At 40.5% G+C, this 25,638-nt stretch overlaps 1 protein-coding gene across 7 annotated transcripts in view; it reads left to right on the forward strand.

The window, feature by feature from the left end:
* INPP4B (inositol polyphosphate-4-phosphatase type II B) overlaps positions 1-25,638 on the forward strand; it is a 481,006-nt gene that overhangs the window by 8,953 nt on the left and 446,415 nt on the right. For all 7 annotated transcript variants that reach the window (XM_075199307.1, XM_075199316.1, XM_075199324.1 and 4 more), the window contains exon 2: positions 1,014-1,058. In XM_075199307.1, coding sequence (XP_075055408.1) covers positions 1,014-1,058 — 45 coding nt within the window. The remainder of the gene's footprint in view (positions 1-1,013; positions 1,059-25,638) is intronic.

The raw sequence follows: 25,638 nt of genomic DNA on the forward strand, positions 1-25,638 counted from the left end.
ACGCAACAGCGTCCAATTCAAGCTTGGAGCTTCTGAAAGGTATGTGTTTTTCTGTTGTATCACTTGCACCAGCTGCAGGGCAGGTGTAAGTGCCGGCTGAGTATGCATATGCTAGAACATGTGTTTGCAGGAGCAACTGTAAAAATGCATTTTATGTACAATAGACATTCATAACATCTTAATTTATGGGGGATGAATAAAAAATATTTGACATTAATTGAATTTTTCTTTTCATGTGTTCTTTTGGGACTTTATATTTCAGATATGTATTAGACGTATCCTGCAGTGTATTGTCTATTAGAGTAAAGCATACTTAGACCCATTTTCAACAGACGTATCTTCAGATATTCTTCCAGTTGTATACGGACATGCGTATGCCCAAAATTTATGTGCTTTTTTTAAGAAAATGCAGTTTACGTTCGCTCTGAATGTCCTAATGAATCAGGCCCTCTGTTGTCTGTGTATCCCACAGAAGTAAGCGTTGAAGTGGAACAGAAAATCTATGGATGAGGGAAAGGATTGCATATATTTTGACAGCAGTTCATATCCGCTGACAATAAGAAGCATGCATTAAATATCAGTTTAGTGATTAAAACATTTGTAAAAATGTTGTGGTTTCTGCTACTTTCTTAGCTTTGCAATACTGAAAATGTAAAAAAGAAATGTAATCTTTCACAACGGTCTCTGTTACACCCATGTAGCACAGCCTTACTTTCTACCAGTGTTTTGTGCCTAGATGGTAAAATGGAGGTATGATTACCATTCAATTGTGCACTTGGTCTGTTTTATATGATTGACTTGTCCTTTAGTATGCTCTTATTTGTTCATTTCAGTTATCTTCACTACAGTGTCTCTCCCGCCTAACAAAAATAGGGTACGCTTCTCTATCCTGGATGGTCAGAAAATAAAATATTAATGTGTGTTCCACAAGAATTATGCAGAGTTGCTAATGAAATGCTATTTAGTGAAATCTTTATTTATAATTACTATTTATCTTGATTCTGTATCCACAGAGATTCAGAGAACTTTAGATGACCCGAAGCTCGAATTCGCTCTTGGTAAGAAAATGTACTTTTCAACTAATTTTATGCATCAATGCAGCAAGGATTATTTTGGTTCTAAGTATTCTTCTAAATATATAGTCTGAATGCATTAGCTGCTGAACAACAGAAATCATTTGCAAGTGTTCCGTGCACAGAACACTATGAAGAGTCCTATATTGCATAATTGGGGTCATGAGGTTAAAGACTTGTGTTTTATACATGCATTCATTTATGAAGGTGCTATAGTCATTTCCCTCAGTTTACTTTCCTATTGTGTTAAACATATAAGTGTTATTTTGCTGCATGTTATTGTTTGTGGGAAAAATGACATGAAGGTAAAGAGTAACATTGCATAACTTTTTTAAAGGAGAACTCCAGCCGAAATATTTAGATGTTATGGCCTCAGGAATACAAAATGTCACTAAATAGTCCAGCTGTAGCAGCAGTACAATGAACTGCAGTTTACATCATAGCTGCCAACATTGGCAGCTTTTGTCCCAGGAAGTCCGGGGCACAGGTGGATGTGTGGGGGCAGGGCTCGAAGAATCGCGCCGTTAGCCCCGCTCCAAAGCTGTCACCACCTTTTTTGACCAATAAAATGAGGGGGCGGGGCCACATTGACGCGCCCATGACACCAATAAGCCCCGTCCCCTCCATTTACTTTTCACAGCCGGCCGGGAATCGGGAGGATTGCCCTCTCTTCCGGCAGTCCGGGAGACTGACCCAGATTTCGGGAGTCTCCCGGATATTCCGGGAGAGTTGGCAAGTATGGTTTACAATATGGCTCAGCCCCACTCACTTTCTAGATTTCCTCATAATTGTTCCTGCTATTAAACCTTGAGAATGTTTTGGTTGGTCAGTATTTCCCAAATAAATGTGTCTTGAGCAGATTTCTGCTAGTTTTGGAAGGTTTTTTTGTTTGTTTCTTTTTAAGTAAAAATGTCTTTGGGCTGGAGTTCTCCTTTAATTCATTGAATACTTCTCTAAAACGATCAGCGTGGTATCACAAGAATGGATGGATGGGCTGTTACAATAGTGTTCGAAACACCAGGCTGACAATAGCGACAGTTAAAGTGAAAAAAATGTTGGTAATTTCTTATAATTTGTGCATAAACAAATAGGGATTTACATACATCAGTTTTTATAGCAAATCTTGCGTGAAAACGCCACGTGCATGCCCAGAAAGTGGCTGCACACATTGCACCTATGTAGACTTGCGTGATTCTGGCCATTATGGCTGCCTGCATCTGGAGAGGTGATACATGCTAGAGAAGGAGGCGAGTACAGTAAAGGCTTGTTTACACAAATATGGCTCATGCCGACCTGCAGAAACGTCTGTTAGATGGAGTATCTTTCGCAACTCCAAGTGCAAATACTCTTTGATGATGACTTGTCATAAATCAGGCCCATATGCTGCTGATGCAAAGGCGAATGACACTATTCTTCCATGCTCTTTTTATAAGCATAATTCACTCCCATTTTGCGGCCAACTCTGCATCAGCTCCATACTGTGCACATAAGTATCGTACGTTTCTGTTTACATTAGCTGTCAACCTTTTATTACACAATAATAATAATAATAACAATAATAATAAAGCAGCAATCCCATAAAAAAAAATTAGGTGTGTTCTTTTAACATACATTACTGTGTCAGGCTGTAAGAATAAGCTTTGTAATTACAGTTTTCCTTGGTTTCTTTCTTCATATTGCTATCAATGATTTATAATTCTACAGTTTCCACAGAGTCATGTGACAACCATGGCAACCACAGTGACGTGACACATGATGTAGTCAGCAGAGAGGATTTGGAACAGCTCTGTGAGCTCTGTTTGCATTGGGAACTGTAAAATCCTCCCACTCCTTCTCCCTTCTCTCTCATGTCATGACATGCTAATGAGGGGATTCAGTTTCCCACGTTGTTCTAAACAACGTGGGCCATGCGCGATTACCATTGCTATTGTATTAGATGCACATTATAGCTGATTTTTCCACACAGCAAATTGAGCCTGATTAAGGGTTCTAGCTAATACACCTGTAGCGCCCCCCCCCCCCCTCCCTCAAATCATTAATGAAAAATTCAGGAAACACATTTAGACAGATTCTAATATCTGTTCTTGCTTGTTCTTGCAACTTTGTTATCGTTTAGCTGTCTTCTGGAAAACTGGGGTTCTGTTTTGAAAATGTCCAAACATTAGAAACCCTCATTGATTTGCTCTTTAAAGAGCATCCACATGAAGGCCTAACAATATAGAGATCATGCCCCCCCTCCAGCCTTTTCATCACACCCCAGTGGCCAATTCATGATTCCCCTGGCAATTTCATCATCCGCTTTCCAAGTTAATTCATCACCTACCCCACAGCCAATTCATTATCCACCTTAGCTCCCCATGCATACCTTCCACTTGCCAACTTATAACGTTAGTGAAAAGGATGTATGTATAAATATCTCTTAACCCCCAGTGGCCAATTCATCACCCTCTTTCCCCCAGCCATCAAATCACTGTGCTCCTTATCACATGGCCCTCTCAGTACACTGTGTCCTTTATCACACTCTGCCCTCCTCCATCACACTCTGCCCCTCAGTACACTGTCCAACTTGCAGCACACTCAGTCCCCCTCCATCATACTTTCCCCCATGCAGCACACTCTGCTGTCCCCCTTCTGCTGTCCCACCCAGAGCATGGATGAGGGGCGACTCCGGGTGCAAATAATCAATAGTAAAAAAAATCTTATATGATGCCGGCGCTGAGCCTCCCAGGTCCCAGCGCCCCAGGCAGCAGCCTGATCAGCCTATTGGTTGATCAGGCCCTGATTCCCCATCTATGAGTCTGAGATTCTGTTTGTCTGATTGCCAGCAATTCTGGACTCCCCTCCAGAGAGATTTTGAACACGAGATCATGATTTGTAATAAAATGTATGCTTAAAAGGTACTTAACTTGCTATTTAATTATTAAAATAAAGCTATTTAAATATTAAAAAAACTTCTATGTGTAATTGCTGCTTTAACTACCAAAACATACTGTAGAGCACTTTCTAGGTATGGAGTACTCCAGCAAACATAGGGAGGAGGTTGATCATTCATCAACATTAGTTTCTGAATTAGAGACTGTGCATTACCAGAAGAGTAAGTATTTTTAAAATATTGTAAAATGGAGGGCTGTTGTTTTTTTGTGGGGATATTGGATATCCTACAATCTGTCCTTGTTATGTGATCCCAAAATACATTTAGTAGAAATGTGTGTGTGTATTTTCTAATTTTGGTACAAAAATGAACTTTCTGTAAATGAGTCACTCATGTGGGAGTAGACAAGAATAGGAAAAGGAATTCTTTGCATGTAGTTTTTATTTTACACTTGCATATTCCAAATATAGTTGAAGGATATATTCATGTTGTTATTTTTATTTTCATTTAAAAGAAGTAAGTAAACCGCTACTGGATATTTAATAGTGTGTAAATAAAAATAAATAATACTGAATCAATTATACTTGAGATAATAAATGTTTATGCTAAACTAAATTTGTCCAGCAAGTTACTGCAGTGTAGGAATTATTCAACTTACTGTAAGTGCCTGAAAGAGTTGCATTTGTCATAGGACACATTATATGGATACGCACACAGTTCACATTTAATTAATGTGAATATTACGTTATTGTATTTGTGCATAAGCTGAAACAGTTAAGCGAGGGAGGTGAGGGGAAGAGAGGTAGTCATTTCTCAACTACATACTACATATATACTACAGTATATGATAACTTTCTCACATTAATATTTAATTCTACAGCGCCACAGTGTTGGTCTTGCTAATTAACTTGCTTTTTTATATATATTTAAGCCTATTCTCTTTGACCTTAGATGGTTTTTTTTCAGTTACTATGACAAAATGAAATGCAGCAAACAAATAAAACATAAAACAAACACTTGCATGTGTGGTATGATGAAAAAGTAAATACTGTGCATACATACTAAGCCAAATTGTTCAGCATATTATATGGCCCCATGCCATTCATCTTATGAAGCACAACATGTTCAAACAACAATGTCACTCCAAACACATACAGATATATTGCCAACTCTATATAGCACCATGTCTCGTATGCAGTTCTATGCAAACTGATTACAGTTCTGTGTCAGCAGAGCAGCCTCACCATATAGAGACTCAAATAAACTGAACACAGTGAACATCACACTTTGCACAAACAAACCCACTGACTCCCAAACAGAGTGATTAGAGCTCAAAACCATTCACCATCAAAAAAAGTTATCAATAGTTTCTTTCTCTCTGTGTTTACACCATACATTTAGTGAACACTTCAAAACTAGAATTTAAGTGTGTGTGTATGTTAGGAAATTAGACTGTAAGCTACAATGGGGCAGGGAATGATGTGAGCGAGTTATCTGTACAGCGCTGCGGAATTAGTGGCGCTATATTAATAAATGATGATGATGGTGATCTAGTGACACATAACTTCCCATTAACATGGCAGCAACGTGCCTCGCTGTTGGTGGAAAATCCTTCCCCATCCCTCCTCCTCTGGGTTCAAAAAAACATACTACTAGGTTAATTGGCTGCTAGTAAATTGACCCTAGTATTTGTCTGTCTGTGTATGTTAGGGAATTTAGACTGTAAGCTCCAATGGGTCAGGGACTGATATGAGTGAGGTCTCTGCACAGCGCTGCGGCATTAGTTGCGCTTTATAAATAAATAAATAATGATGATGATTGTAAACCAATTGGAACACACCATTGATGTAACTAACCTCCTTCACTCTGCCTCACTTTTTGATGGTGAGTTTGTCTTGTTCCCATAAACCATTAATATCACCACATATTCTTACTGCAAAAGATCCACTCACCCAAGCTGGGTGAGTGGACAGCACATCTTGCCTCTCTTACTTCTTTAATACAGTTTTATCCTCTGCCTCTATCAGTCCTCTCCATGGGTGGATTGGGAACTTAAAGTGGCCCTGGAAAAAATTCTGAAAGTGGCCTCAGGTAGGTGGAACTAAATAAACTGTTGGTGTGACTAACACAAAACTAGGATGGATAGCACAAAGTTAGCCAATGCCACATTGATGGCAAGTGAAGCCAATGCAATAGGCAGTGGTAGACGGAGTCACTGTAATGGCAGTTAAAGCCTGTCACCGTAGGCAGAGCATTGTACTGGTAGGCGAAGCAAAGACAACTATGCAGAATCAGCACACCAGTGAGTGAAGTACACACATCAATTACGCGAGTGGTACAGCTTAATCCAGCAGTTCCAGTTAGGGGTTGGAACAGAAGTAATAGTAGCTGGTTCTGGGAAGTCCTTGCTGTTGCATGAAGTCCGGCCAACATCAGATAAATCATTCTTACTGGGATCTCATCAATTGTCATCTCCCAATGGTTCTGAAGTCTCCCTAACATTGCCTCTGCCTACCTGTACCCAGAACTTCAAGGTGTTTCAACCATAGTGATTGACATGACCTTACACTCAAAAAGAGGTTCCATCCACCCAATGCCCTCTCTACTTTGTGCTTGGGAACTGGGAAGACTTTCAAAGATAAAAAAAAGAAATACACAAACATTTCCATGTAACAATGATTACTTGTAAACACTATCATCAGCAGCAGCCAGGGCTGGCAAGAGGAATTCAGGGCCCCGATACAACAAATTCATGCCCCCCCCCCCCCCCCCCCCTTACAGTTGAGTAAGCAAAAAAAATTTGCTTACTCAAAATTTTTCGTGTGTATGGTCGCACAATTGGGGGCGTGGAAATGCGCCGTTGGGGCGTGGTAAGCACAATAAAATCATTAGGTCCTGAATTCCGCGGAGCGTGACATTTGTCCAAGCATTCCTGACTTTCAGGACATCTAGCACCCTTGTGTAGTATAGGAAGAATGCAGTGTGCACACAAAGAGTTCAGTCTTGGCCTGAGCCCAATGGACTCACCAAACATTGACCTTGTCCTTACTAGAATCACAACATTTCACACACTATGCTGCTCTGTCCTACCTGTTCTTCTCACTTTTACCACATGTGGCTACAGATTTCTTTAGTTGCGGCTTGTCTGGATCATGGAATGTTGGAGGACCTATTTGGAAAAAAAATGGCTACATTTAGAAAATTACAGCCAGCCCCACCATTAAATCAATAACATCCATTATTAATAATTAGGCCTTCCTCCAGCCCCAACATTAAAATAGTATTCCCATTACCCCGCAAACAAAATAGCAGCCATTAATTAGCCACCATCTACCTCACACACACTACATTGCCAAAAGCTCCGTGCCATCACACACACTTTACTGTGCCCCGTTATCATCACCACGCTATGCCCCCTTATGATCACACTGCGCCCTCCATGCTGCCTTTGCCCCTTTCTTTAACCCCCTGTGCCATGCTGCTTTTGTCCCTCTTTTTTTAACCCCTCTGTGTCATGCTGCTATTGTCCCTTCTTTTTTTTAACCCCTTTGTGTCATGCTGCTATTGTCCCTCTTTTTTTTAACCCGTGTCATACTGCTATTGTCCCTCCTTTCTTTAACCCCTTTGTGTCATGCTGCTATTGTCCCTCTTTTTTTAACCCCTGTGTCATACTGCTATTGTCCCTCCTTTCGTTAACCCCTTTGTGTCATGCTGCTATTGTCCCTCTTTTTTTACCCCTGTCATACTGCTATTGTCCCTCCTTTCTTTAACCCCTTTGTTTCATGCTGCTATTGTCCCTCTTTTTTTAACCCGTGTCATACTGCTATTGTCCCTCCTTTCTTTAACCCCTTTGTGTCATGCTGCTATTGTCCCTCTTTTTTAACCCCTGTGTCATACTGCTATTGTCCCTCCTTTCTTTAACCCCTTTGTGTCATGCTGCTATTGTCCCTCTTTTTTTACCCCTGTCATACTGCTATTGTCCCTCCTTTCTTTAACCCCTTTGTGTCATGCTGCTATTGTCCCTCTTTTTTTTACCCCTGTGTCATACTGCTATTGTCCCTCCTTTCTTTAACCCCTTTGTGTCATACTGCTATTGTCCCTCCTTTCTTTAACCCCTCTGTGTCATACTGCCATTGTCCCTCCTTTCTTTAACCCCTTTGTGTCATGCTGCCCCCCCCCGTTTTTTAACCCCCCCGTTTTCCTCTATAATATATAATGTTCCCATTGTAGTGATCCTCCCCATATCACATACATATGTCCCCATATCATGCATGTAAACTGATTTATCATTGTTCTGACTAGATGTTTGTTCTAGGCATACAATATTATGGCAATGAAATTATATTTTCTGACATCTATGACTGAGTTTAGGGTGTGTGTCTTCCACAATGTAACCTATTTTGGAAAATGAAATCCACTGGTGTGGGTTATGATGTTATAAATAAAATAATTTTATGTTTAATTTGTGCACAAAATTACATCAATAAGTCACAGTAAAGATACATACTTGCCAACTCTCCTGCAATGTCCAGGAGACTCCTGAAATAGTGGGTGGTCCCCTGGACTCCAGAGAGAGTCTGGCAATCTTCTGGGGTCAGACAGAGAAGCAGTGTGTGGAGCTCAGCATGATGACACTATTCAAGTCATCACTCTCCACCACCATGCAGGAAACAAATTTGTCCAGGAGGATTAAAATTTACCAGGAGTAAATATCCTACAAGAAAATGACAGACATTCTCTGGCACACAGATGTAGTCATAAATCATTGTTCACTCCAGTGTTTCTTCAGGATAACTGGCTGGTGAGGTTGTCCTGCACACAGAAGTTAAGATTGGCATTCATCTCTAAATCTATACTATATACAACAGGGGCGCACGCAGGATTGTCAGGGGGAGGGGGAGACCCAGAAACCCCCCCAGCGTGCGCCACTGTACAACATATTTCCTCTATTTAATAAAGGAAACACCCTGTATACAGTATAAATATAGAGCTTAATGTCACTGTTTTACTATAGTTGTCTACTTTGCAGATTGTCCAGGAGACTCCTGGAATATAAGGAGACCTCCTGTGCTCACAAGAAGGTGCCAAACAGCATGAATTTACTGGGGGGAAGTCATGTCAAACAAATCTTATTGAGTTTTTTGACTGGGTTACTAAAGTAATAGATCAAGGGGCATAAATGTAGCTTATCTAGATTTTAGTAAGGCTTTTGACACTGTCCCACATTGCAGACTATTAAATAAACTCAAAAGCTTGGGATTGGATTCTAAGATGGTTAAATGGTAAGATCTTGGTTGCAGGATAGAAAACAGAGGGTTATAGTAAATAGAGTGTATTCCCAGGAGGGAAAGGTTACCAGTGGAGTACCTCAAGGATCTGTACTTGGATCAGTGCTTTTTAATATCTTTATTGGTGACATTGCAAATGGTATTGAAGAGAACGTATGCCTTTTTGTGGATAACACAAAGATATGCAACAGGGAAGACACACCAGGAGAGGTAAAACAAATTCTGCATAGGTGCATATGTGTGAGGCCACATTTCTGGACAATTACAGAATGATTTCCCGCAAGATACACTAAGCAAACTGGCGTGCTACTCACTGCATCAGTCCCTTGATATGTAGCTAACTACTGAGGTTATAATTAATGTGTTTTTCATTTTCATGTATCTGTATCTCAGTCTTTAACGTTGGTGATTATAACACACTGATATCTTGCATACTCATTTTTGTAAAGTAATTAAGTTGAGTTGGCATGGTGGATACTAGAGGCAGAGAACAGAATTACAGTAAACAGTAGTTGATATAAGACAGAGAAGAGAAGCAGTGCTTGTGGCCAATCGTGCTGCTAAATGCACTTTAGATGAATAATACATTGTGAAACCTGCTTTAGACCTTTGTTTAAATCCCGTTTGCAGCCTTTTGTAACCTAGAGAAAGTCACTTTCTCTTTCTGTGGCGCAAAAACTTGTCAGCCTTGTTTAAAAAAATTATAAATAACTTAACCCTTGCTTTTTAGCAGGTGAAATCCTTCAACCTGCTTCCCCATGCCCAAGTAGACTCTCAGTGGAAGTCCACCTCTCCCCCTGCAATAGACCCTGGTTCTTTGCTTACAGATTGCAGACAAGAGCATTGTCACAATTTCTGAAATGCTGTAAACAGAGGCAGCTCACTGCGGGTATAATCAGTTATACAGGATATTCAAATTCGCCAGTCTGTAGGACTGGATGTGACATTTGATTGGACATAAGGCGCAGGAAATCCAATATATATATAAATTTTATAGTACGCACACATATAATGGTTCTATTCAAAAGATCATTTCACAAATAATGTTTTCATTTAATGATTTGTACACACACAGAATAATATAAGGGGTCTATTTATAAATATGCTGAGATAAAGTACACTGAAAAAAGATTGTTTAATTATGTTTGTCCAATCTACCCACAAGAATATAATTTGTTCCATTATTACACAATGTGTCTAAATTGTTTCAAAGAAAAAATAGAGATTAACACCTGAAGATCTGAATTGCTACTTGCTGAGAGAAACATGATCGATTGGTTTAACCCTTCAGTGTCACTTCCATAGTTCTATTATTGGCAGCATTGATAAATACTAACTTCCAGTGACATATAGGCCAGTAAACGGGGTCATATAGATTTTTGGATTCCGTATTAAACTGCCAGTGGTTAATTTCTATCAATACAACAATATGGCATTTTAAAGTGTTTACAATCCTCACCTCCTCAAGCTGTTCTAGGGACATCTTGCTTTTTTGTTGAGGCTTTTTTAATAGATCTCCCATCATCAGGGCCGGATTAAACCTAGGGCTAACTGGGCTACAGCCCAGGGGCCTCGGGCATCCAGGGGGCCCTTGAAAGTGCTCAGCAGCATTATTGATCAGTCGGGGGCAGGGGCGCCCCCGGCCCGATCAGTGCTGCTGAGCACTTTCAGTGCGGTCCTTCCCCGACGCGCTGTAGTCTCCTTACTGAGGAGATCTCGTGAGTTTCACTCTCACGAGATCTCCTCAGTAAAGAGCGTACAGCGCATCGGGGAAGGAGGTAAGTGCCTTGGGGGCGGCTCGGATCACGGGGGAGGGTGGGGGGACTCGGATCACGGGGGGGGAGCGGCTCGGATCACGGGGGGGGGGGGCCCTCACGGGGGAATGGAGGCTTCCTTAGCCCAGGGGCCTCCATTCCCTTAATCCAGCCCTGCCCATTATTTTAAAATGAAAAACCATAACACAAATAAGTTTTGGGCCATGAAATCCACTCCACACTTCTCTTTGGCTCTTAAATTAAGAAAAATATAAATACATTAGAAACTGTACAAAGAAGGGCAACTAAAATGGTGCATGGCCTACAGCACAGAACTTACCCGGAATGACTAAAATAACTTAATATGTATAGTTTGGAGCAGAGAAGAGAAAGAGGGGACATGATTGAAACTTTTAAATATATCAAGGGTATGAACAAGGTACATGAGGGAAACATTCTTCAAAGGAAGAGAAGTACTAGAACACGAGGACATGTACTGACACTGGAGGAAAGAAGGTTCAGAGGAAATTTGAGGAAAAACTATTTCCCAGAAATGGTAGTGGATAAGTGGAATAACCTCCATCAGAGGTGGTAGAGGGTAATACAGTACAGCAATTTAAACATACTTGGGATAGACATAAGAATATCCTTATAAAGAATAAGGGATCAAATAAAGTTTAAGGTTACCATAGGTTAATAAAACAATGGGCAGACTAGATGGGCCAAGCGGTTCTTATCTGCCATCAAATTCTATGTTTCTATGTTTAAAATTAGTTTCACACATTCCAATCAGAGGACCTCACTTAATCATCCAATCAGTAGTAGCAACGGACATGGTGTAGAAAGAACCAGGACTTAAATCACGCAGGTTTATCATTTGCTCTTAGTTGGAATTCCTCATTCATGGGATACAATCCCTAATCCCTATCATAAACAGAGTACCGCAGGGCATCACAGGCCTGTTACTGCCCAATGTCACGTGGTTTTGCACCATATGTGACCTTTCTCACTATATTGTAGCACTCATCTTATTGGTCCTCAGTTAGAATTGGATATTCCTCCAGCACAGAGATGTAAAATAAAGCTTTGATTTATTGCCCGTGCGCTGTAAAACAAAGTGGATTTTGAGCTCCACAAGAGTTGCACTTGTGGCCCCCTGGAGATGGTATGCCCAGGCAACTAAAATACAGTAAGGGTGTCATACAGTACTCACAGAAAATGTAACCTACTCTGAGTAAGTTGCTTGCCCACTTACTCCTGTTTCCAGGTATATATATATCTCTTGTGGGTATTTGATCCCTGGTCTAAAGATCTGTGTTGATGATGATGATGATCAGCAACCAGGTAGACAGAGGGCCAGAAAACATTACAGCCCATGATCAATGGGTTTCCCAAGGACACTACTACGATTGATCTTGGCCATTAGACAGTGAAGATGGAAGTGACTAATGACTATAGCAATACTCATAGTTTTGCAATATCTTTGGTATACTGGAGATAACTTCATATTTAAAAGTTTAACTACCAACGTTGAGACATTGAATACAGTCTAGGTAGACCCTTAAAACCTTCCCTTTTAATAACTAATTTGAATCATCATCTCCATTACAGGCGATTTTCAGTCTGAAAATACCATTTACAATGCTTTACCCACTGGTATTGTGAACATGACATTTGCTGATATTTAAAGACAGACTGTTTGGACCTGCGAACATGTGAAACACTAAGATAGTAAATAATGTTAGGGTGACTGGTTCAGTCCATTTAGGTGATTTCTTGTAATGGTTTTACTGGGTATAAAGTAATGTCTTACTTTTTTTTCTAGTAGAATATTTCCCCTCCTATATGAGTATACTGATAATAAGCCACCACAATAAATACTACAGTGCAGCATGTATTTTTATGAATGTTTAACTGCTTTATGTTAAAGCCTCAAAATAGTGAAGAAAACTACAACGAGCGAGAAAACATGGTGGTTGTGCAAAGTCTTTTATTTGATAAGTCTGGACTACACTGGAACCATCTACGTCAGTATGGAAAATGGATAATTTTATATTTAAATACTATGTTAGTATATTTTCATGATATCTCCCTTAATCACGCTTGCTCCAGTAATAACATTATGCACTGCTCTAATCCATGAACTCTGGATTTAAAATCATAAGCCAATTCCATGTAATTGCTAGCTTAGCTTTAATATGCTTGAACTATAATGATTTAGGCACAAATTGTGTAAAACTCTTAGAAACATAATTTGTTCAAGGTACAGAAGCAAACTGGAAATAGTTACAAGTTTTGCTTACTGTGCAGGATGCATGTCTAATAGCCTAGTTTACATTTATTTATAATATGAGTAATAAAGCATATAGTTATGTTCTCACAAGGCAAAAAAAATGGGGAATTTTATTTGTGTTTATGGCTACAGTCAATGTTCCTTTTACTATGTGAAATGTGTGGTGGGAGTTTTTGTGATGAGCAGGTGTTGACAGGTGTGGCGTTATTTTTTTATTTAAACATTTTTTATTTATTGTATACATGCATGTACAGGGCAGCATAACATAGCACATCATATATAACAACAACCGTAGTCTTCTGTACAGGAAATGACTGTCATTCTCCTACACTGCAAATTGCTACCTCTGCAAATGTCTTACATTTCCAATGTAAATGAATGGCAGTCACTATGTTTCACTGCAGATGCCCGCCATCCTCCTACACTGCAAGTGCTGGCCAACCTCCTACACTGCAAATACCCGCCAACCTCCTACACTGCAAATAACCTCCATCCTCCTACACTGCAAATGCCGCCATTCCCTTAACTAGCAAATGGTCGTCATTATACCCAGCAGGTCTTGAACTCTACACACATTATAGGAAGATAAAATTCCTAGCCTCAGAATATTTCTATATTCTCTGATTATCCTGTAATGTGTGAGGGTGCATATTCCTCCATTATCAGCCATGTAATGCACAGATAACCACCAACATTCTGTTAGGGAAAAGGAGGAGTCCAACAGTGTAATGCTCTTCCTAAGCCAGGTCTGACACATGATAAACACCAGGGGGTAAATGTATGAAGCTCCGGCTTCTTCAACACCCACGGGTTCGGCGTCTTCAGCGCTTAAATTTAAAGCGGCGCTGCCTTGCAAAGGGAAGTTTACAAGGCAGGGGCTATATGCGCAGTTGCCATTTACATGATGGAAATTTTCATGAATGGTTTGCATGGTCCACAGCAATTGGAAAACTGTCTGTATTATGAGTGGGGGTTGGTATACTCTCACAGTGAGGACTTATTTGTGGGGCTACTGATGTTTTTATGGGGTACAGGATGGTATACTGTGGAGGCACAGTCTTATAAATTATGAAGCCACTGGCTAATATATTGTGAAGGCACAGCCAAGTATGTGGAGTCACTATTACTGGTATTCTTTAAGGGCATAGTTGGCATGTGGTGACACTGTTTCAGAGGCACTGGCTAGTATGAGGGGTACAGGCTGGTATGTGGAGATACTGATTGTCACACATCAGGGGTCTTAGCCACACTTACCACATCCGCCGCTGTCATATCACATCTACCCGGGTCCCTCCTGATCACCTGCAGCATTCCTGTCCATCACATCTCCGTTTGTAAACAAAAACATACTGTTCTGCTGCATGGGCATGGCGTGGCCATTTTGGATGTAGTCAGGTGATCATTCCAGACCAGCCAGATTCAACAGATGGGAGTGATCACATGAGCTGTGCAGCCAATAGTTGTTTGGAGCACCCTATTTAAACCTGCTGCTCAGGTCTGTTCATTGCCAGAGCAACACACTTCTCTCCAGAGGATAGGTCTTTCCTCCAGGTTCCAGATGGTTCTGCACTGTTCCTGATTACCCTGTGTTTACAAAGTGATCATCTTTTGTAGACATCCTGCATTACCAAATGAACTGAACTTTGAAAGTATCCTGCATTTTAAAGTGCACATCTCTTTTCAATTACCTGCAATTCCAAGTGCATAACTTTCTGCATTAGCCGGAGTTCATCTTTCTGCAAGTACTCTGCACTTTCAAGCTTCCTGCAATATTCAGGATTCAGAAAGAGCGCTTATCTCAGTAAGAACTTTGCACTATCCAGTGTCTATTCTGCAGTTTCAGTGGTTGTACCAGTATCATCAGTTCTGTTCCTACAGCTGGTTCTGAGTCTCTCAGGCTCATTACCAGTTCCGTGTATCTTTCTGTGGGTTCCAGGTCTGTGGCTGCCATGCAGTCCTGAGTTCCCCATTCTGTGTCATTGTTTTGAGTTCCTAGTCCGTGTCTCCAGTTCCAGTTCGCTCTGTTCTGAGTTTCTGTGTGTTTTCTTTCTGAGTTCTTATTAGTGTGTTCCAGTCCTGGTTGCCTGGCCAAAGGTGCCGGGATTGAGTTCCTTCCTACCAGGGGCAGATTGGAAACTTAAAGTGGCCCTGGAAAAAATTCTTAAAGTGGTCTCATGTGGGTGGGACCAAGTCAAGTGGAGGTGAGTCCAACACAAAAGTAGGTGGGATTTAGAACTACTGGAATTTGGTTGTAGTAACATTTAGGAAAACTTGGATGTGATGACTTAAGACACATCTCTAAAGAAATGCAGGTAAAAAAGCTGCCATTCCTATGCTAAAAAAAATACATGAATACTTTTGGATGATTTGTGACTGGTTTATACCTCTGTGCTCAAACTTGTTTAGTTGCCTGCTAACACATACCTCCAAAATTCCCTTCATAGAAACATATCTGACTGTTTAATAAGTTTGACTATAACTGTTCTTGTAGTCGGACCAAATCCTGACTAAGCGGGACAGTCAGCCAAATTCAGGGCTGCCCCCAACAGATTCAGGACAGTTGGCAGACTGTCCTGCTCTCTCCTACCTGTTCTTGTCACTTTCACCACCTGTGGCTGCGGGTGTCTTTAGATTAGTTGCTGCTTGTCTGGATTCCCCCCCTCTCCCTCCCTATAGTTTTGTATGGCAGCCCCTTCCCTCCCTATAGTTTTGTATGACAGCCCCCTTCTCACTCCCTCTAGTTTAGTATAGGCAGCCCCCTCTATATTATAGAATATGCAGCCCCCCCTATAGTTTAGTATAGGCAGCCCCCTCTATATTATAGAATAGGCAGCCCCCCCTATAGTTTAGTATAGGCAGCCACCCCCTATAGTTTAGTATAGGCTGCCACCCCCCATAGTTTAGTATAGGCAACCCCCCATAGTTTACAATAGGCAGGGCCCCCATAATTTACAATAGGCACCGCCTCCTATAGTTTAGTATAGGCAGCCTCCCACCTCTGCTCACTTACCTGTAGCTGCTCTGACCAGCGCCGCTCCTAACATCAGGCAGACACTTCCTGTTTGTCGCATAGTTCTCTGGGACCCCATAGAGAAACAGGTATCCTAGTGATTAATTGCCTGTTGCTGTCCACTGACCACCAATGATTTTGATTGCCCCCAACAACACCCTGACTCCCACCGCCCCACCCCCGCCAGGATTCTTTTTTTAAAAAAAGTGATGTGGAAACGGGGCCATATTCCTCTGGGGGTATGCCATGGCCTCCCTTAACCCCCTCATCTCCCATCTACTAGAAAGACCCCCAGCATTGCTGTGCTTACCAGTGTCAGATGCATGCACCACACACATACTGTGGTGAGCAGGACACATCTCACAACAATATGGGCATTTGTGGCATAATTAGAATCAGCGAGGTATGATACTGTACAGTACATTGAAGGTAGCTCCTGTATTTGGATTAAATCTGTCTGAAACTATTTTTATAAATTTATACAAAATAGTTAATTACCCAACAATGCCATCACTGGTATTAGAAAGAACAAAGAATACTTTGTTTAAAAAAAAAAATAGCCTGTAATGGTATTTTACCCTTATTTTATTTGGTATAATTGTGAATTAAATACAATAGCTGTTATATTTGCTTATAGCAGGGCATGGTTTGACAATATGGGAGTTTTTGTACAATTAGTTATCAGGACCCCTACACAGAGAACACTGGAGCACTAAGTTTGACATCTTATTCCTCATTAATAGCCATATTGTGCAGCCCATTTGTAGGCCACATTGCACATACCACATTGCCAGCTACATTATGTATACACCATTGCACAAACTACATTTGCACTGACTTGTGTGCGTGGATCCTAAATGGCATTTAAGGACAAATGGTATGTTTAATGCACTAGACCTTACCTGTAGCATTTCACACCATGAACATAAATTGCGGCGATAAGAAAAAATTTTTTTATCGCTGCTGCAATAAAAATTAAATAATCAGAATTTCATAATTAGGCGCCCAGTTCTTCGAACAGAATATGGGTACTTTGCTGGGATTATATAAAATTGTATGGTCAAACATTGTATGTGGGTTTTCTGGGATTTTATATCATAACTTGGGCACTGTGTTGGGCTGATAATTTTATGGCACTGGTGACTGGTTTATAATCATATAGGCATCTTTGCAATGCTGATATATAGTAATGAGGGCACATCTGCTGTCTGTAAGGGTACATTAAACCCATATTTTTTTTCTAATTTAAAACGTATTCATTTTTTAATTCCTACTGACACATAATTTGTATAACCATCTAGTGACAATTAAACTTTTATTTCTTAATTTTACCTAACCTCTCAAAGCTTGTGAAATCATTTTTATTACATAGCTAGCTTATACTAGAATTTATATACAATTCATTTTTCCTTTCATGCAGACAGAAAGAATGAGTGTGAAACTGGCTACATGCTATTATTATAATGTTATGATGATACAATGGGGACTAGTGAAAAAGACAAAAGTCTACCAATTGTTATAGGCTCTAGCAGTATTGATCCAGAAGGCAAAACAAAACTCTTGTGAAGCAGCTGGCAATTTATCCTCACACAAATGCTTAAATGGCAATTTCTTTAATTCCCTGAATCAGTCACCCCAAAGCATTCTAATAAATAACTGTACAGTTAAAGAATTGACTATCACCACCCGCTTTGGTAAGGAATTGCATAGCCTGACTACACTAGGGAAGAACCTCTTTGTATATTGATGGTGAAACCATTTTTCTTCCAGTTGAAGTAAATAGTCACTTGTTACCTGCAGTATAAAAGCTGTTTGGCCAAATTGGATGTATATTTAAATACCAAGTAGGCCATATCTAAGGCACATGTTTTGCAGTGTAAATAAGCCCAATTTGTCTAGCCTTGCTTTATAATGAACCCCTCTATTACTTTAAATAATAGTCTCCTGCATTGGAACCATTTCAAGTTCTTCTATGTTCTTCTTGTAGAGAGATGCTTACATAATAATAAAAGATGCCATGGATCTCAGTATGGCTCCCTGCACCATGCTATTAAGCCAGAGTCACTGTGAGCAGGTAAACACAATAGCAGAATATTGGTACTATACAGTGTAATTTTCATATCGGAGATGGGCTCAGTATGGCTGACAGCAAGCTGATTGCAGTATTGTGTCTCATCATAACAATAAATCTTTTATTTTGTATTTTGATAAAAGTTTTTTAAATGAGATTCTAATGGTGGAGTTTGTGCACTTGAGGGAGCATTTCATATTTAGCAAGTAGCCACACAACCTGCAAAATATGATTTGTAAATATCAATCAGCTTCAAATACAACCTCCGTTGCACAATCCAGGCCCTGTTTAAATGGTTTCAGTGGAGCACAAACTGTAATAAAAATATGTGCACAAATTACACATGATACAGGCAGTCATGTCGTCCTCTCTCTCTGGTGAGTAAGGCTGAAATGAGGCTTCAAGGTCAAGTATTTATGAGGAATATGCAAACTAATGAAGGGGTTGATCCAAAGTTATGGAAGGACTATTATGTTGTGTTTTGTGGCATACAGGCACATTTATACAACCATTATACGGTGTGCATTGCCATTTTACATTTTATAAATTAATTGTAATTATTTCAAATCAACAAAATAACTTTAATTTTTTTTTGGGGTTATGACCCTGTGAGGATTTTAGCCCCACAAAGCCAGGTTTATTTAAATTTTATTATTATTGCCCCCACATTTATATATATATATCCTGTTTTTACTATGACATTTATAACAATTCTTATTACCCCCCAATAATGATGTCATGTATCCAGGACCTTTATATGTTGTTACAGCTAGTTATCACTTAAGTGTACCCATTAGACTTACGCACAGTGATAAAATGCTCCCTGCTTGGCACCCCAGAGGAGAGGAGATTGATATCAGCACCGCAGGCACCAGACGTCACTCACTTCATGTGTGCAGAAAACTTTGCCTTTATAAAACAGCAAGCTAAAAACCAGATTACTTCTTTTTCTGAATTTCAAAATAAATTTTTATGGCACAACTCATTTCTGCTAAAGATGAACTAATAGCTGAAAAAGGGGAAATCACAGTCTGAAAAGCTATTTAACAGCTGAAAGGGTACTGCTGGGATTGGACTATTTTAAGGGATAGTGGTTTTATGACTGCTGTTCTGGAGTGATGCAGCAGATAATGGGTCTGCTGCCTGGCTGTGAGAATGGAAGCTCATACAGGCTGCTCTCTGACTACAGCTGACTTCTTTCTTCTAAAAGCAAAGAGCACAATCTGCTCTTTTAGTATAAATATTTTATGACTGTGCTGTTTTTGCAGCACCCCGTCTACAAAGTTCTATGTAAATAAACAGCTTAACAAGATCTATGTTTAAATAATTTTCAGACCATTAGGGTTTAGTGAACGTAAAGATCAATAATCTAATTACAGAATGTTTTAGAAAACTTATGTGATGTTTTTCTATATTACATTTAAGAGTTTTTGAGACGTTTGTAAAGGAACTTTATGTAAAACATATTTTAAATACAATATATAGATTCAGCAATATTTTTTTTTAAGGAATATGGCACAATGTGTCTGTAGGAGTGACGTAGATATGCCAGATCATGCCACTTTTCCTCTGCCAACTCACACATTTATGTGAGTGCAGTGCATCTTGCGTTAGAACACATGATCATATGCCAAGAATACCACCATATATTTATAGGTGCATTATTTTAATTTGTATGTTTATTAGGCATGTGCACCGGTCACTTTTCGCATTTTGGGTTCTGATTACCTTCAGATTTTGGGTTTTAATGGGTTTTGCCAAAACATCCCCCTCAAGGTTTTGGGTTTTGGGTTCTGATTTTTTTTTAAAAAAAGCATAAAAACTTCCAGATTTATTTATTTTTTTCACTCCTACGCTATTATTAACCTCAATAACATTCATTTCTACTCATTTCCAGTCTATTCTGAACACCTCACAATATTGTTTTTAGGCCAAAAGGTTGCACCGAGGTAGCTGGATGACTAAGCTAAGCGACACAAGTGGGCGGCACAAACACGTGGCCCATCTAGGAGTGGCACTGCAGTGGCAGACAGGATGGCAGTTTGAAAAACTAGGCCCCAAAGAGCACATAATGCCAAAAAAGAGGTGCAAGATGGAATTGTCCTTGGGCCCTCCCACCCACCCTTATGTTGGGGGTGGCCACGTTGATGGCATTTCATCGTCTATGTCATGACTAGTGGCAGCAGCTTCAGCATTAGGAGGAAGTGGTTCTTGATCTTTCCCTACTTTATCCTCCAAATTTTTGTTCTCCATTATATGCAGCACAAGAGAGCGTACCCCTAAACCACACACACTCGGCAAAGCCTTTAAAAATTATATGTGGCACAGGAGAGTACCACTGGACTGGACTTATACGGTTGTACCACTGGACTTATACGGCAGGATCAGTGGACTTATACAGCAGTACCACAGGACTTATACGGCAGGATCAGTGGACTTATACAGCAGTACCACTGGACTTATACGGCAGGATCAGTATGGCAAAATATTAGGTTTATTTGAAGTCTAGTATCTATTGGAAATCACATCGGTTTGTCCCAATTCATTTTAAGATTTTAAGAGCATTTACTAAATAGATTTACCATTTCTATCATACATTTCACTGGATGGAAGTGTACTATATTTATGTCATGTTGTAAAACCTGGCCAAGGGTTTCAGAACTATTGCAAACAATGCAGTTGACAGTGAGCCTTGATGACTATCTTGTTCCATGGGAAAAGTTTGAGTTTTGGCTTCTTACTCTAGCTCTGGGTAAAGAGGCTGATACAGAGTTGGCTGCAAAATGAGCATAATTTACTTTAAAAAGCACACGGAAATGTTGCATATTGTTCCAATATATCAAGCCAAACACTTCTTGAGAATGCATCTGCACCATCAGCATATATGTATTGTATGGCTGCCACTTAACATAACCGAGGAAATTATTATATTATGGATCATGGTTAGTTCTTACCGTATATGTTGAGCTGAACCTTTTTTGTTTCAATGGTGGTAAAATTTTGAAGTTGAGCAATCATCGTGTACTTCCCCTGATCAGCCTGTCTGATAGCATCCAGTCTCAGGCTTCCATTCATAAACAATTCACATCTTCCCATAAACGAATCCGGATCATGCGAGATCCGACGGCGGGATTATGAGGTTTTGCCTCGTCTTGAGTTTTGCGATCGGTGGGAATACCCGAACAGTGCTCGGATTAGGCTCGGATCGGCACTGTTCGGGGGTGTTCTGATTGCTAAAATCCGAGCCCGCTCATCCCTAATGTTTATAGTGTTATTTTTAGTAAATTAAGGGTAGCAACATAGACTGTGGGGACCCACATTATGATGGAAAATATAATAACACTGATTAATAATAGCAAGTCTCTTATTGTCAAAGACAATTAAGAAAAGTACCAATAACAACTAGCATGAGGAAGAAGATAATGATGTGAGTAGTATATCTAGTACTTGTAATAATGTCTAATGTACACACCAAGAAATACTATCTTTTGAACAAGATTAAGTATAGATAAGTGTTACGGATAAGGGGCAGAAAAGAACTTTGGACAATAAGCACTGATTAATGCTAAGGATGGCGGGAGCAGTAGTCCTGGATGTGTAGGGCAGTTCTTGGCTAAGCTTCTGGCTCAGATAGACTGTAGTATTGGCAAATAGTCCAGCATATGGTGCTGTGCAGTTTACTGTATATGTTACTCACTCTTGCCATGGATCCTGACCAGTTCTGGAAACCTGGAGGGCATTCTGGACTTTCTTTGAACCTCTGGGTTGGGCTCAGACTCTATCTGTATCTTTGGACTGGACCTGGACTCTCTCTGTCTCAGAGCTTGAACTGGACTCTCCCTAGACCACAGAACTAGAAATGGACTCTCCCTGTACCGCCGAACTGTACCTGGACTTGGTATCTCTGACAACTTGTACAGGAACCCTGGAAGCTTATTTTCTGGGAATGACAGACTCCCCTTTGGAACTGCTAGTTCCCTCCGTTAGTCTGTCAGCTTTCTCTAGTAACCTGGCCCCTTTTCCTTATAGATTGGAAATTCTTAAGTCAGGAATGGCAGCTTTTTCTGTAAAGTTCATATATCCCACCAGCTTCTGTCTCCTCTAAGGCCACATTCCTGTCTTTCCCCTTCCTCGCTCTCCACCTTGGCACCAAGCTCTCTGAATCTGGTGGACTTTATTTCCTTTGTCCTCGTTCCTCTGGCTTACTGAAAGCTTTAGTTTTCAGCCCCGAGACAGCGTTGGATGACTCCTTCTGTCGCTGGTTCCTCTTCCCCTGTCACTTAACTCCCGGGACCTGGCCTCCTAATACAGGTGAGCTCTGGGTACAGTGGTTGCATAAAATAATTTGTAGTAAGGGCAAGCATGTATTCTACTATTTTCCATAGATCATTTGATTTTAAAATCACTCTTCTAATGGATTTTATGGATATTGTATCTTGGCAGAGCAAGTGGCATGACACTGATATAAATAAATATAACTTGTGGGATTCGTGCAGAGTTTTGTAGAAATGAATATCCTCCGGTAGATTTAGGATTCTGTCTTTACAAAGTCACCCTTGATACAGTATATTGTATTTAGGTCATCTAGCCTATAATGGATATTGCACTTCTTTTCTTAATAAAATCTATTTCTTTCTACCGTAACCCATCAGACTACAACTTTGAATAGGAACAAACATACCAAAAAAGCATTGACAACGAAGAGGTCAGCTTTGTGCTCCTAACAACATTGTAGTGACAGGAAGTAACTAATTGTAGTTATTAGGTCTTTGGCCACTTCCTATGTAATGACCAAACTGACTACATATATATATTTAGAATATGTAAATGTTATACATTTACAGGGCTGTGAAGGCTTAGAGTGTGAATTCAACTTGGTGTATGTGTAGCGGTAAAATAAACTAAAAATACACTGTCACTTACTGTAAATGAATAGCTAAACACACAATGTTAAAGCTGCATTATACTTATGTGGTACAAAAACACCAGTAAAATTTTTATAAGTGATCCGAATATTTCCCCATTTAATAGTTAGGAGTAGAGATGTTTACTGACCCCCATGTTTTGGTTTTGGATCTGGATTAAGTTCGTGTTTTGGTTTTGGCAAAACCGCCCTCGTGTCTTGGTCTTGGATCTGTATTTTTTTAGAAAAATAGCTAAGATATGCTATAATCGTAATTTTGCTCTTTTTTGTTTTTACATTATTATTATTATTATTATTATTATTATCCTCAATAACACTAATTTCAAGTCATTTCCAGACAATTTTGATCACCTCACAGGTCACAATATTATTTTCATTCACCTTCGGACAAAGACTGCAGCGACCTGGCTGCATGCAAAGCGACAGAGTGATGACACCGACACACAGCAGTTCGTAGCACATCTAGGAATCATTGCCACACAGCAGTTGCAGAAAAGAAAAGTGGTGCAAGATGGAATTGTCCTTGGGCCCTTCCACCCACCCTTATGTAGGATGTTAAAAAGGACATGTACAGTTTAACAAAGCAAGCACTCCAGCGACAAGGAGTGACACTTTTGTGCCTGATGTTTTTGGTTTGCTTGGGCCCCCACAAAACAAGCTACCTGTCACGGTTGGCTTATAGGAAATTGATCCCTAGGCTTTGCTGAACATGGCTAGGCCCACCCACAGGCGCGGAGTCTAACAGACAGGTGGTTTTTACCAGGAACCCCTGCAAGGAGGTATGGTCTTAGCTGCACCAGATCTGCAGGTCGCGGTCCCATGAGTGGGTGTATAGCAGAACGATGTGGGGGAGCCAGGTGAAGTGGATGGAGACGATGGAGTCCACAGACGAGTGGTATAAATACAGGCACAACAATAATATAGGCTGATGGTCAGCAGCCAATGAGTCACTTGGAGAATAGGTGCACTGTGGTATACAACGAGAGGGCAGAGGCTGTCACTATGAAGTACTCTGGAGATGGTAATGGAAGTACTGGAGCAGCAATAGTTCAACACAGCCAAAGGCTGAAGGCTGAATGGAGTGGTGGAGGTAACTCGTAGTAACAGCTGATGAGTCCCAGATGAAATAGCAGCTCTGAACGGTAGTGATGAGAGAACTGGAGCTGTCACAATAGAGTACACTGGAGACGGTAATAGAGGTACTGGAGCAGCGATAGTTCAACACGGCCTGAGACTGAGAGCAGGCTGGTGTAGTGGAGGTAACTTGTGATAGCAGCTGAGGAGTCACAGGTGTAATAGCGGCTCTGAGTGGTAGCGATGAGAGAACCGGAGCTGTCATGATGAAGTACACTGGAGATGGTAAGAGAGGTACTGGAGCAGCGTTGGTTCAGCACAGGCCACGAACTGAGAGCAGACTGGAACACAGGCAAACCACGAGGAGAACAGGAACCAGAACCACAGGCTGCAGGAAGAGAGCTTTAAGAACAGGCATCAGACAGGTGAATCCAGGAGGTTTAAATAGTGCTCCAGAAGTGCTTAGCCAATGAAAAAGAGGGAGGAGGTCCTGAAGTTCAATAGGCTTGCACCTGCACAGATCTGAATATAGCTGAATGAATGAACTGAATAATGGAATGCAGGTAACGGGACAGGTACTCTCTGCGGGACCGGAGCGTTACACTACCAATAGCTTAGCTGCCTTAAGCCCAACAGTGCTGCCAATGAACTCTACAATATTAAACCATGTCTGCTCGTGCTGCATCTTTAATCCCCTTCTCCTCTCTGAATACCTCCCTCTCATCCCTCAAAAAATGACAAACTTATATAGACACAGGAATGGATATTACAACTGGAGTGGCATTACATATGCTTCAGACAGACTGACATGGAACATGTGGGCAGCATAAAATCCGTCATCTTGGAATATGTGGCACTGAACAGAGATTTAAACCAATATATAGATGCAGTTGAGGAGACTGTAGTTAAATTAAAACGTGACCCACCAGATGAGATCCCAGATTTAAGAGAGCTTGTACATGAGAGATATACTGCGCTTTGCAAGGATAATGCAGAGGAGGCCCTGAGGCAGGATGATAAATATGTCCAGTTTAAAGAACAGCTAAGAGACGAAGTATGTGTTCACACATACGAGAGAGAAGCAATTGAAAGGATTATTGAAAACAAACTTCAGCACTTATAGCACCTGTAGGTAACATTGGCACACAGCAGTATCTGAAAGGAAAAGTGGTGCAAGATGGAATTGTCCTTCGGACACTTCCAACCACACTTAAAAAGGATAGAAAAAATGCACACTTTAACAAACCAAGCACTTCAGCGACAAGGAGTGCCACTATTG

This window comes from Mixophyes fleayi, chromosome 1 (genome assembly GCF_038048845.1).
Source record: "Mixophyes fleayi isolate aMixFle1 chromosome 1, aMixFle1.hap1, whole genome shotgun sequence".
Taxonomy (NCBI): domain Eukaryota; kingdom Metazoa; phylum Chordata; class Amphibia; order Anura; family Limnodynastidae; genus Mixophyes; species Mixophyes fleayi.